Source organism: Diuraphis noxia, unplaced genomic scaffold (genome assembly GCF_037042655.1).
Source record: "Diuraphis noxia isolate RWA-SAM2 unplaced genomic scaffold, SU_Dnox_SAM2 contig0004, whole genome shotgun sequence".
In the NCBI taxonomy this organism is placed as follows: Eukaryota; Metazoa; Arthropoda; class Insecta; order Hemiptera; family Aphididae; genus Diuraphis; species Diuraphis noxia.
Genome location: NW_028301714.1, coordinates 62760570 through 62776141, shown reverse-complemented (window position 1 = coordinate 62776141; position 15572 = coordinate 62760570). Strand labels below are relative to the sequence as shown.

General features: G+C 34.9%; 2 protein-coding genes across 3 annotated transcripts in view; both read left to right on the top strand.

The window, feature by feature from the left end:
- LOC107165238 (FMRFamide receptor) overlaps positions 1-15572 on the top strand; it is a 153012-nt gene that overhangs the window by 91955 nt on the left and 45485 nt on the right. The window lies entirely within an intron of this gene.
- Positions 3138-5964, top strand: LOC149056321 (uncharacterized). Its single transcript, XM_089226758.1, has one exon. The coding sequence runs from the start codon at positions 4833-4835 to the stop codon at positions 5946-5948; it is 1116 nt and encodes a 371-aa protein (XP_089082884.1). The 5' UTR covers positions 3138-4832; the 3' UTR covers positions 5949-5964.

The following is a 15572-nucleotide window of genomic DNA, read 5'->3' as shown; positions in this document are numbered from 1 at the left end:
TAATATTTAAGAATGTTTAACAAATGTATATGGATTTAATAAATATTGTTTATTTTATTATATTCAGCAAATTAAAGATTATTATGTTGTAATTTTTTTATTTTAACTAATATATAGAAGATAAGTTTAATAAAACGTATCAATTTTATCATATAATATCACATATTTGGTTCTAAGATTAACTTAAATTTTACAGACCAATATAATTGCTATTTAGTGGTTTCCATATAATAATGTGTTTTTTCTTGGAATTCTGAAATTACCGCTAACATGATTCTATGAAAGTGAAGATTTAACAGTAAGTTTTTAAATATTACAACGTAATTTCAAACAAAACGTCAAGACACTAAAACTTTTTTGGTGTATGTAATAATTAATAAGTAAACATAAAGAAAAAAAATGTATTAATTATTTTATATAAACTATAATAACAATTTATGAATGACTAAAGTTTATAATGTGAAAGATTATTTAGTAAGCGTATTGGACTAATAAACAATACAAGACGTTGTTTCAATTGGAATTCAATAATAATATATAATATTATAATATGTGTGGTCTAAGGTACAGGTAGTGTTAAAACTTTGAAGAGGGCTACTGCCGTCTTAACAAAGCTATGAACTCAAAATCACTCACATGAGGTGTTTTTCTAAAATTGATTTAAAAGGGATTTTTTGGGAGACTAAATCTTAGTCAGGGTAGGGTGACTAGGCCCACTCTATACCTTCCTTAGTTGCATCACTATGTGAGGTAAACATTTAAACGATTTAAATGCCCAGTGTGTTATGTTTTTTTAAGCTTTTTCAACCGTTTTACCTAAATTATCATTTATCTAAATAATCGTAAATTTGAAAACTTTATAAAAGTGAATATCGAAATACTAATGTCAGACGATATTTATTGAATGTTATATTAAATTTAGTATAGAAAAATCAACAAATCTTGTTAAATTATTTTGGATAATATGAGAGTTTAAGTCTGTAGTTATTTCTTTTGAAGTGTTCATTCGGGTTATTCCCACGGGGTCAAGGGATGTGCTAATCTCTATTATTTTGTCGAGAGCTCAAATAATGCATTTTCTAATGATCGACTTCTCAATGAAATTGACTGTTTTGTATACGAGTGAGTCATGAAATCATATTTTATGCACATATTATACTGCAGATATCCTAACTATCAAGCACGCACGATCGTTTTAAAATTGTATCGATTTCCTGTGTGATGTACGCAAAATTGACATTGAAACATTTTCCCCCCATTTTTTTTTTTAAGTTTATTATTGAATAATACAATATTATTTATTATTTAATAAGAATTTTTTTTTTTAATAAAATATTATTTTTATATAAAATAATATTATTTCCTATTATGTATGGAATGTACATAAATGCTACAAAGAAAAACACAGGTAGAACAAATAATATAAGTGAAGATTGCAATAATAAATTTAAAACTTTGGTAAAAACTCAGCATCCAAATATTTGGATGTTCATTGAAGCACTACAAAAGTCAAATTCAATGGCAATTAATAAATTATTACCAAAAATAAATAAATATGAAAGACGATTACAAAATATGTGCTTAGGTATAAAAAAAGAATCAGAAATTAAATGTTTTTTACAAAATGTATCATTTTTATGTCGACATTTTTAGACTATTATACTTATATAATTTTTTTACGTTTTATTATATTTATGAAAAAAAAAAATTAAGTTATAGTATAAATGTATAAAGTAAATTATAGTATAATTGATTAAATTTATGAAAAAAAATAATATTTTATTAAAAAAATAAATAATTTCTTATTAGATAATAAATAATATTATATTATTCAATAAAATACTTTAAAAAAAAAATGTGGGGAAAATGTCCTACTACGCCCAAAACAGTCGGGGGGAAAATGTCAGGGGGGATATTGTCCGCTATTCACTAAACCATAATATATACCGGTAAGCGCTGTCACGTTCAAACACAACATGTATTAATCGTTAACCATATATTATACAATAATCAATCTTTTATTTCTACTATTTTATAACCATCGAACACAACCATATGCAGCCTAACTGTATTATCGAAGAAGGATGGGCGTTGAGCACAACTTTACTGTCCCCATTAAAAACTGTGCACTGTTTAATACGAAATGGATGTTGTCGGAGCAGATACAAGCTGATTCACCAATCAAACTTATCCCATTTTTTAGTCATTTATTAAAATAGTGATTTTTGGGAATTTTCAAGTATTCTAAATGGCTATATTATAAAATATTTATATGTTTTATACCATTAATAGAGGATCCTGTGATGGTTCAAATATATTTTTTCCCATTTAAATATAAATTATTAAGCAGTCAAGCAAATTTTTTTTTTTTTTTTTGGTTTGAAAATATCATGCGTCTGAACCAACATTTTAACACGTGATCTCTGAATTATTAAAATGTACGCACTAAGGATAATTTATAGGCCTTTACTAGTGTCAACTATTTGCAAACTATATATCACAATTTTCAACGCATTTATAGGTAATAATATACTATTTATTTTATCCTTCACAAATTACAAACGAATCCGAAATAGTACTATCCGTGCAGTTGTCGGGGAAACTAATTACAAGGGCGGCCACTATAATAGGCTACCACCTGTCCCTAGTGACACAAATATAATCTATATTTAACACAATGTAAATAAAATTATATAGCTGTGATCATTTGAATATTGTGAAAAAAATAACGAATCATGTAGAATAAAAAAAAAAAGTTTGAGAATTATTTTAAATAGATACCTATTTGCTGTACCTAGTACAATTTAAATCTATTTTTATTTCTAAACCACTATCACTGTGGGTTATAATATTATCTTTGGTAATTGAAAATATAATAATATGAAATCCTCTTAGGCTAAACACCCACCGAGGAGGTTTGGTCATAGTTTGAAAGGGGTGATAAGGTTTGATCACTGACTATGTAGTTGTCGCAATTTTTTTCACTGCTTTTGTGTGCTCCCGTGGGTCCAGTGTACCTATTTGAAATTTACGACAACCAGAATTTAAATAAATGCTTTTAGGCGAGCGTGCTTGGGGGCAAATCACCCTGAACACACCGCGGCAGCATTCCAGCAGTAAGGGGTATGGCGTTGTAACAGAACGTAAAACGGAACTATATCATAAAAAGGCTCTGGTCAGAGCCAACAACTCGTATGTCCAACAGCCAATCACAGTAGAGAACGAACACGGCCAATCACAGGGCAGATCGTAAGCACAACACCGCTTTTTGGACTTTGAGAGGTGTTATAAGTACTTCCGGTCATCTGGCAGTCATAAAAAGCACATCAACGAATAGGGGAAATCGAGACGAAGGCAACAGTACTTTCCCCAGGGTCGTAACCCTAAAAACTACGGTGATATCATCAAATCAATTACGAAAGAAAACACAACACGCAGCACGGCAGTAGATGAGTTTACTAGTCGGTACGGATAGTAGTACTTAGACTAGTAAGATTCATCGGAACAGACACATTTCTCTTTCATTCTTCAAACTTCAACTCAACCCCAACGAAGACAGAAGAACCGAAGAAACATCAAGAGGAGTAATCCAGTGAACCAACCGATCCGAATATCAGCGACGACATCGATTCCAATACGCGGCATTCCAGAGCTCCTGAGGACAACGACCCATACGATCCCGTGTGCAACTCTTTAGAGCATCGCCACAATTTGATCGTACGGGTTAACAACGAAGCAGTCTCCGGCCACGGCATCGTCAGTGTTCCCGAACGAGAGTGAATAAGTACGATCCCGTGTGCAACTTATTAGAGTATCGCCACAAACAGATCGTACGATTCAACTACCACGCCGATTCCGACACGCAGCATTCAAGTGCACCGGTGGGCACAGACCGCTACGATCCCGTGTGCAACTCATTTAGAGCATCGCCACAGTTTGATCATACGGTCTAACGACGAAACTATCACCGGCCTACGACGCCTGAGTGCGCAACCGAATGTGAACAAGTACGATCCCGTGTGCAACTCTTTTAGAGCATCGCCACAAACAGATCGTACGAATCGGTGACTTCGCCGAATTCGTGCCACGACGTTCCAGCGTCCCAACGAGTTGAGAAGCGACCCATCGTGAACAATAACTAAGCAGATCCCGAGCAACGACGTTCCAGCGCACCAACAAGTGAGAACATTGCTGGTTGCCTATCCCTCTATGTCCACGGGAGTAACGCAACGGTAACCTCTCGTTATATCTGACGTCGGAGAATGGTCTAGGCCGGAACTCCGACGCGGGTACTCGACGCGCCACCGCAATACCCGTGTGACATAGAGACCCGATCGGGCGGAATAAACAGCAGTGAGGGGGTCATAGAATATCGAACAAATCTACCTATCAAACACGCGGAGAAGGTACCGACAAGCAGAAGGCGTACACGCTGCAATATAAATTGTCCTTTTCAGGACAACCCTAATAAAACAAGTCCCCCCCGAGCGCGCCTGTTTAGGCTTCGCATAATCCGGACAGTGATTATAATAAACGCCACTTACTTGAGCGGGCCTAATATAGTTGCTGTCCCATCCATTAATGTAAGATAAACACCATCTCCTTTCATTTTGTATAAATTTAATGGGAAATAGTTTCCCACTCCCTAGTATTGTTATGTATATATGATTATATAGAAATAAAAAAGTGAATTATTACATACATGTAAACAAAAGCGTTCACATCATTAGTAAACGGACAAATACCTTAAAAAGTACCGTTTCAACTGGCGCCCAACTAGTGGCAAGAAACCACGATATCAAGAATTCAACAAACATAGAGAATTACACAAGATGGGAAAAAACCACACAGAGCGTATTCAGGAGCTGGAGGACAAAATACAGCAACTTCAGTACACAATAGACAAACAAATAGAAGCTCATAACAATCTGGCAGCAGAACTGAATGAAGCAACGAACACAATTAAACAAATGATTAACGACACGGATACCAAAATTACAGTGGAGTCGGCAAAAAGAGAAAGAGAAATACTTACGTTAAAATCAATAAAACAGGATGACACGAACGCGAGGACTAGTAACGTTGAATTGACCACCCCTACATTCAACGGAGAGCCTAACGAACACCCGAAACAATTCTTAAAAGAATTAAATGCATATTTTTTACATAAAAATACGTCACACACAGATCGCATGATTATAATTGAAAACTGCATGAAGGGAAAAGCAGCAAAATGGTTCGGAATGGTCAAAGATGCAACGCCAAATGAAGACACGTTCAAGTCACTATTTTTAAAGCATTTCTTTTCCGAAGACCGACAATGGGACATTTTTATAAGATGCACAGAGGCAGGAAAAAAACCAATTAATGGAAGCTTCCAAGAACACTTCCACTTTTGGATGGCCGAACTTAAATACCTAGATTCACCAAAAATGGATGAAACACAGGCCATTAACCTAATTACCAAACACTTCCCCATCGCAATTCAAGCGTATATCCATACAACTCAGGAAAAGAAATTCCTTACCATATGGGAAAAACTGGGTGAATTGGAAAATAATTATAACAAACAAAATAATACCATACAACAAAACACTACAGGCAGATACTCAAACAACAATTCAGCGCACACAGTCAATAATCGTTACAGCCGCACAAATAATAACACAGCACAAGCAAGTAATAACCGATACAACTACAACCAGTCACAGGGTCCGACGAGCCAATACACGCAAGGAAATCCGTCACAACAAGCAAATTTGCGACACACAACACAAGATAATACTCCCGCCACAAATACACAAAAACAGTATACAAAAACAATTAAAAGCATATCAGCACACATCAATGAGGATGACGAGTCAGATTGTGACAAAGGCGAAGAAGAGTTGAATGAAGACATGTCAAAAAACGAATTCAGGGAGACTATGGAAACGGAAAACCAATAGTCATACATCCCGACATTTCCAAAAATCAAATCAAACGAATTTCATGTAGAAAACAGCATTGTGAGTCACAGCCACACAAAAAAAAGGGTAATGAAACGTCAATAGTCAATGCAAGTGAACTGACGAAAGATGAGGACTATGAAATTCAACTAAGCGATGAAAAAAACGGTTGTCCTTACATAAACGTAAAAATACACGAAAAACAATATGAAATGTTAGTAGACTCTGGAGCCGAAATTAGTGCAATATCCATTGATTATGAGACTGAAATATTAAAATCTGATAAATCAACACCAACCCTTCCATTAATGGGAATGATAATTCATAACGCGATTGGGGACAAAGCGATAAAAGTAAATAGACAAGTGCTAATTCCAATATCAATCAATGAAAAAATTATACAAACCTCATTCATCACAGTACCATCACTGAATGAAGGAGGGATAATTGGTAACGATTTCCTTGAGGCATTTAACGCCAAAATTGATTTTGGAAAGAAAACGGTGACAATAACGATCGAACAAGAAGAAATAAAAATACCGTTTGTGAACAAACATAACGGTGCACCCATGCATTTGAAGACAATACAAACTCAAGTATCAAAAGAACCCATTCAGCCAAGAGCAATTACTACACATTCACCATCGGAACAAAATTATTTAGACAAAATTTTAAATAGATTTTCTAATGTATTTAGAGACGAACCTGGCAAGATAAAAAATTATGAATGTGCAATCAAATTAAAAAACCACACACCAATATACGTAAAACCATATCCCATACCCGTCGCAAAGCAAGACGCGGTAAACAGGGAAGTCGAAAAAATGTTAAACATGGGGATAATCGAACGATCACGATCGCCATATTCAATCCCAATAGTTCCAGTATTTAAAAAAAACGGGGAGGTAAGATTGTGTTTAGACGCAAGAAAAATTAACGAGCAAATTGTTATGGACTGCGAGCGACCACTCACTATCGAATCAATACTGGCAAAATTTAAAAAAGTGAAATACATTAGCACACTGGATTTACGATCGGGATACTGGCAAGTGCCTTTAGCAGAAAAAAGCAGGGCCCCATGCTCATTCCTAATAAACGGCAGAAACTTTTCTTACACACGGCTACCATTTGGACTGTGTATAAGCGGAGCAGAATTCCAGAAGGCAATGGACAGAGTACTAGGACACTTAACAGAAGAGTTTGTAACAATATATGTCGACGACATACTAATAACATCTCCATCCATTGAGGAACATTACGAACATATCCAAAGGGTACTAACAAAATTTAGGGAACACAACGTAACAGTCAACCTTGAAAAGTGCCAATTTTTCAAGAGTGAAGTCACATTTTTGGGGCATATAATTTCCAGTCAAGGAATAAGGATGGATAATGAAAAGATAAAGACCATACAAGATTTCAAAGCCCCCGGTAATAAGAAAGAATTACAAAGTTTTCTAGGGTTTTTAAATTTCTACCGGAGATTTATTGATAAATTTGCACATACCATAGAACCAATGTTAGAGCTAGTAAGAAAGGACAAAAAATGGTGTTGGGACGAACATCATCAGAAAACATTTGAGGAAGCAAAAGCGACCTTCTTACAAGAAGTAATAATAGCATTTCCCGATTTCTCACAACCATTTTATTTAAACACAGACGCATCCACGGCAGCAATCGGCGGTGAATTATTCCAACAAATCGACGATCACAGACACACGCTAGGATACGTTAGTAGAACCCTCAAACCAGCGGAAACTCGCTATACAACAACCGAACAAGAGGCATTGGCAATCGTATATTGTTGCGCAAAATTTAGACAGTATATTATCGGCCACAAAGTAATCACGCAAACCGACCATCACGCATTAACTTTTATAAAAAAATGCAGACTGACTAGCGGAAGACTAACTAGGTGGTCGTTGGCATTACAGGAATATGACTTAACAATCGAATACATTCCCGGTAAACTAAATGTAGCAGCAGATACCTTAACAAGATATCCAAGAGTAAATGATATTCGAAAAGACAGGAAAATTTCAATCAATGCACTAAAAGAAATAGCGTATAGTAAAGAGCTTGTTGATAATCTGAAGGTAATTGGTGAATTACAAAATATGGATCAATACACAAAGAAGTTAAGAGAAAAAAAGTCAGTATTCACAACAACAAAGGATGGAATAACGTTTGTTAGAACCAAGATTACGGGACAGTGGAGAGTAATAATTCCGGAGCAGTTACAAGAGCAAATGATACGAGAAACACATAGAACCATGGGACATCCAGGAAAATTCAAAACTTTCCATATCTTAAATAATATTTGTACTTTCAGAAATATGAATAGAACAATAGCCCAGGTCATAAAAACATGTGATGAATGCCAAAGAAATAAACCCCTCAACTTCAAGGCGGCTGGAAACATAATGGCACACAAGCCAACGAGGCTGTTAGAAAGAATATCCGTCGACTTAATGGGACCTCTACCAACAGGACGGGGTGGTGTACATTACATTCTAGCCATTTTAGACACATTCTCAAAATACATAAAACTATACGCTTTAAAAAGGGCAACCACTAAAGCTATATTAAACAAGATCGAGACCGACTATATACAGAACGTCGGCAAACCCCAATCAGTCCTGACGGACAACGGTACACAGTTCGCCAACAAGATTTGGAAGGAAAAAATGAACGAACTGGGCATAACGGTAACATTTTCGACAATATATCACCCTCAATCAAACCCCGTTGAACGCTACAACAGGGAAATCGGGAGAATACTACGCACATACTGCAACAATCAACAGTCGAAATGGCCAAACATGCTGGGGGCGGTGGAAGAGTGGATGAACAAAATGAAGTCTGAAATAACAGAAGAAACACCATTCGAGATCATGTTTAAGAAAAAACCAAAACACCAAATACACAGAATTTTATCATACCCCGATCAACCGGACACGGACGAAAACATTATTTGTTTGGTAGCTGATAGAATTAAAACCAAAGCAGAGAAAAGAGAAAATAGGAAGAAAGTATCTAATAAAAAAAAGTACGAAGTCGGACAACATATACTGATCAGAAACCACCAATTATCAAATGCGGAACGAGGTGAAATAAAGAAACTGTTTAATCTTTTTCACGGCCCGTATGAAATTGTAAAGATAATTAGCCAAAACACATTGGTAATACGAAACCTAGTGACAAAAAAAGAACAGCTGACAAACGTCGCCGAAGTCCGACCGTATTACCAATCAAACCCACAGTAACAATAGAAAATCGACCACCGGATTGGCCAGTCGGATAGGCCAATCAAGACACACGAACCAACACCAAATAATGTATATAAGACCATGAGAAACAGTTAATTTATCAGTAATCAATCAGCAGCCATCATGAATACTTCAGAAAAGTACAAAAACCTGAAGAAAGCCGCTGCCAAAGCAAGACGTAGACTACATAAAGAAGACACGGTCGATGAACGCGGTTTAGCATCAGTTCGACCGATCAAAATAGCATCGCCAGCCGAGGAAGCGGAACGGAAAAAGAATAAGGAAAAACATGCCGCCATTATAAGCTGGGTCACCGAGGTAAATGCTGCCCGTCAAGAATTCACCAAATCCAGCTGGAACAAGCCCACAGATTGGAGAATGGTCACGGGAAAAACTATCCACAAATATATCCCCTTTGAGCAAGAAAACATCGGACTATCGGAAGCAGTCAGATACGTATTGGAACAACTAGCACGATATGAAAAGCCAAGAGGTATGAAGATTGACATAGGAGAGGACACACCACTGTGGTACCTGTCAAGGAACCAGATACGCAAGACCCTGTACAAAGCATCCATTCGCGGCGCGCGGGATTCTTCGAATTAGCTCCCGCTCCCTTCGCCACCCGGTCACTAATCCGGGGGGGGGAATTGTAACAGAACGTAAAACGGAACTATATCATAAAAAGGCTCTGGTCAGAGCCAACAACTCGTATGTCCAACAGCCAATCACAGTAGAGAACGAACACGGCCAATCACAGGGCAGATCGTAAGCACAACACCGCTTTTTGGACTTTGAGAGGTGTTATAAGTACTTCCGGTCATCTGGCAGTCATAAAAAGCACATCAACGAATAGGGGAAATCGAGACGAAGGCAACAGTACTTTCCCCAGGGTCGTAACCCTAAAAACTACGGTGATATCATCAAATCAATTACGAAAGAAAACACAACACGCAGCACGGCAGTAGATGAGTTTACTAGTCGGTACGGATAGTAGTACTTAGACTAGTAAGATTCATCGGAACAGACACATTTCTCTTTCATTCTTCAAACTTCAACTCAACCCCAACGAAGACAGAAGAACCGAAGAAACATCAAGAGGAGTAATCCAGTGAACCAACCGATCCGAATATCAGCGACGACATCGATTCCAATACGCGGCATTCCAGAGCTCCTGAGGACAACGACCCATACGATCCCGTGTGCAACTCTTTAGAGCATCGCCACAATTTGATCGTACGGGTTAACAACGAAGCAGTCTCCGGCCACGGCATCGTCAGTGTTCCCGAACGAGAGTGAATAAGTACGATCCCGTGTGCAACTTATTAGAGTATCGCCACAAACAGATCGTACGATTCAACTACCACGCCGATTCCGACACGCAGCATTCAAGTGCACCGGTGGGCACAGACCGCTACGATCCCGTGTGCAACTCATTTAGAGCATCGCCACAGTTTGATCATACGGTCTAACGACGAAACTATCACCGGCCTACGACGCCTGAGTGCGCAACCGAATGTGAACAAGTACGATCCCGTGTGCAACTCTTTTAGAGCATCGCCACAAACAGATCGTACGAATCGGTGACTTCGCCGAATTCGTGCCACGACGTTCCAGCGTCCCAACGAGTTGAGAAGCGACCCATCGTGAACAATAACTAAGCAGATCCCGAGCAACGACGTTCCAGCGCACCAACAAGTGAGAACATTGCTGGTTGCCTATCCCTCTATGTCCACGGGAGTAACGCAACGGTAACCTCTCGTTATATCTGACGTCGGAGAATGGTCTAGGCCGGAACTCCGACGCGGGTACTCGACGCGCCACCGCAATACCCGTGTGACATAGAGACCCGATCGGGCGGAATAAACAGCAGTGAGGGGGTCATAGAATATCGAACAAATCTACCTATCAAACACGCGGAGAAGGTACCGACAAGCAGAAGGCGTACACGCTGCAATATAAATTGTCCTTTTCAGGACAACCCTAATAAAACAAGTCCCCCCCGAGCGCGCCTGTTTAGGCTTCGCATAATCCGGACAGTGATTATAATAAACGCCACTTACTTGAGCGGGCCTAATATAGTTGCTGTCCCATCCATTAATGTAAGATAAACACCATCTCCTTTCATTTTGTATAAATTTAATGGGAAATAGTTTCCCACTCCCTAGTATTGTTATGTATATATGATTATATAGAAATAAAAAAGTGAATTATTACATACATGTAAACAAAAGCGTTCACATCATTAGTAAACGGACAAATACCTTAAAAAGTACCGTTTCAGCGTGTGCGTCCGGTTTATGGCAGGCGCCTCGAAATGAAAATAAAACTTATACACGCTATTTGTCCGGTCGGCGGACGGTTTTAAATTGGGGTCGGAGACATGCACTACATCCTTGCCCACCGTAGATACCGTATTTTGATTTCTTTTGTATTTCGCACGACCGGGTCGTATGTTAAATTGAAAACCCTTCAAAACGATCGCCTCGGGACGCATCTCAACAGTCTCTGGTCCAAGGAGCGGGCGTGCGATGTGTACCAAGCGTGTACAAACAGTACACACGTGATATAAGTTACGAAAATCCGATAGCATTCTATTCGCATTTAAGCGACAGGTGCGTATAAATAGTGATATATAACGGATAGAATAATCGCGCGACCCCGTATTTTCTTTGACGGTGTTGATAGTTTAGATCAACAGTGATTGGTGTTAAAAGAATAAAAGCAAATATAAAATATATAACCTAACCAATAATTAATTCCGATGAAAGGAATACACCGCAACGAGAGCGATGACCAAAAAATATCCCATTGGTCTCTCAATGTTGCAAATACGTGTTAGTTATGTACACTAACTTTTACGAGTATCGTCATAATATAAAACGTATATAAATTTAAAAAAAAATACTATATAGCCACCAAAGGTTTTGCAAATGAAGGAAACGGCGACCGGCGCCGGGTTGATTAATGACGTTTGTTCGCCGTTGAGCGTTCTCCTTCAGGATTAGTGATTTTTTATTTAAAAAAAAGTTTAATTATCCCGTAAAGATTAAATTGGCACTTGATTGGGAGTTTTGTGTATCGGGATATTTCTTGGCAAACCTTTATCATTAAAAATAACATTCCATTATGGATTCTGCCGAAAAAAAATATATTTATATAATTATATATCACACTCCATAAAGTATATAATATGTATAGTGGCTATTATACGCATCGGGTGAAAAGAAAAAGAAAATAAAGAACATTGGAATTGATTATAATTTTCAGTGAACGATGATCTTGTTCCAAGTTTAAATGGTATACTATCTTAAATGACGTCAATTGTGTAAAAGTTGATAAAGAACATCAGATTTTACTTTAAATTCTAGAAATGAAGTCAAAGAAAATGCTCATTCAATATTAACAATATATTATAGAATGCTTGGATTAATTAATTATTGGGTTTTGTGAGTTTTTTTTACCTATAATTTAATTTTAAAGAATCAAAAATATCAAAAATATTTTTTTAGCTAAATTACATCGATTCACGTCTACACCATAGTTTTTTGGTTATTTTGTTCACAATATGTTTTTATCAAAAAAAAAAAACGATATTCAATTTTGATATAAAATCAATATTTAATGTAGGCTTTTTTTATTGATCTTTTTATACAACTCGACAGTAAGGGCCATTAGTTAATCTCTTAAATACTAATTACAGTTTTCACAATTTTTTTGAAGTTTACATTAAATATTATCTTAACAATTACAAATAAGCACAATAATATTTTATTTATAATATAACACGTTCTGTGATGTAGGTTTATTTAGTTCATAAAACTGTATGTTAATAATATATCAATCTATTGTCTAATCTCTATCTACAAAAAAGTATATTGGAATTATAGAGACTAGAGAATACTTTTTAAATTATGTAAATTTTATTACTTCTACACATAAACAAAACGATTAATTATCAATCGGCAAAATTTGTTTATATTTATAGTTAACCAGCATCAAATATTTCCTTAGCGATTTTTTTTATAAAAAATAAACAGTTTCATAAAATTTAATTTCCATACCTACGAACAATTTAAATAAATCTACAATGAAATTATTTGTATGATATTATGATTCTGTATTCAAAAATAATATTGTATTAATATGAAAAAAGTATAATACCCATTCATGTTATTAATGTAAACTCATGTGGACATAAATATTAGTTATTCATAAAAGTAGGAAGAAAAAGTTTGTAAACATTTTTATTAAAATTAATAAATTAAATTCTGATTGTTTAGTAGGAGCGCATTATATTACATAACACTAAAATAATGTGCTTTTATACTGCCAACTATAGCTTAAATATAGGTACTTCTATTTTTTAGTTGAATAATAAAAATTGAATATAATTTGGACAAATATTAGAAAATTATTTAAAATCAAAATAATGTTTGATTGCTTGATATGATACTATAAAGTTCTAAATATATACAATAAAAAAGAACTACCAAAAGTAAAAAATTCTTAATATTTTTCTAAATAATTGGGATAAACAAACTAAAAATTAAGGGGAAACATGGAATTTTTACGCACAATCAATTTTCGACAAAATCGATTTTGGTTTTTGATGTAACTTTAAAACAAATGACCGCAGATATTTGAAATTTTCACTGAATGTTTATATAGACATTATATATATTTGATAAAAGTTTCGAAATATTTTGACAAGTTATGAGCTGTTTAGTGACATTTAAATTTTTTAGTTTTTTTTTTTTCTATTAATGTCAATAAAATTTTATTGGTTGGGTAAAAAGTTTCAAAATGTATTATAAGGCTTCTAACATATTGTTACAATAGCAGTTGAAAAATAAAAGAAATTCATAGTGACAGTTTTTTTTTTTTTTTACATAAGCATTCAAAGTTTGAATTTTGACAAAATACATAAAAATCACAAAAATTTGCAAATTATTTTAAGCTAGAAATTCATAAAAAATTTTCATTTTATATCTAAGATTTGAAATTTTTTAATAATTTATAATATATTCTAGACAGATAAACCGTCTCCGCTCAGAATCGTTTTTCGTATACAATGATATAATATCATTGGATTCAAATTTAATTCCATCCATTACAGAAGCCCACTTGTAACCTACTGCACAGCAGAGCGAAATCCACGACTTACCAGCTTTTTTTTTTTATTAATATTGATAAAAATGTATTTGTTGGGTAGAAAAGCTTGAAAATGTAATTTAAGACACCTAACATGTTGTTACAATAGCAGTTAAAAAATATTAAAAATAAATGAACACGATTTCTTTTGTAAGCATTTAAAGTTCAAATGTTGACTAAATTCGTAAAAATTATGGCAATGTTCAAATTATCTTAGATAGAAATTCATAAAATGTTTTCTTTTTAAATACAAGATTTGAAAATTTTTAATAATCTCGAGACAAATAAACCAACTCCGCTCAGAATCGTATTTCGTATATACAATTCGTAAATTTAATTCCTCACATTACAGTAACCCACTTGTAACCTACTCTACAGCAAAAAGCGACATCCATGACTTACCTGATTTTTAAAACCAAATTCGAAAAAGGAAAAAAAAACATCAACCTGAATTTCATTTTTTAGACCTTGCAGTTGTATATAAATATACAGAAAAAGTCACATTTCTAACAAACGCTACACCTATTATCGAACTATACAAATATAATATTATGTCCATTGCAAATGTCAATAAAAATTCAACAGAAGAATGATTCTTTTATTCTTAAAGTTATAATATTATATTTGAAAAATGCATGATTTACTTATTTATTTGCATTCTTTTATTCTTCTTCTTTTTTTTTTTTTTTGTAAGCTGACATGAATTTCATATAAAATATTTAATATTCGATATTCAAAATACCATGTAAATTGTACACAATATGTTATTTCACGGAGTTCTTAAGCAGTAATATAATTAAGGTGTTTTGAATAAAAATATTTTACACCCTAACATACTTTCATGATAACCATAGAACACAGTTCTATAGATAATGAAAAAGGTTATTTAGGATTATTTATTTTTTAATAATGACATTAGTTACCATTAATAGTTACCAGGGTTCGTAATATTATGTGTACCTATCCAAGTTAAAAATATTGGATTTAGTAAAAATAAGAGGGAGAAAGTAAGTTCTGCTATACAGTGTTGTTGTAATAATCAATTGAACTTCGTAATTAAATAAGTCACTGTGTAATGGATGTGTTAAATTTAAATTCAATGATAAATCATGCATACAATTAATAGGTAGTGATTCTGAGCGGAGACCGTTTGTCCGCCTATTATTAGACAGCAACAGCTAATAAGCAATAGAATAATATT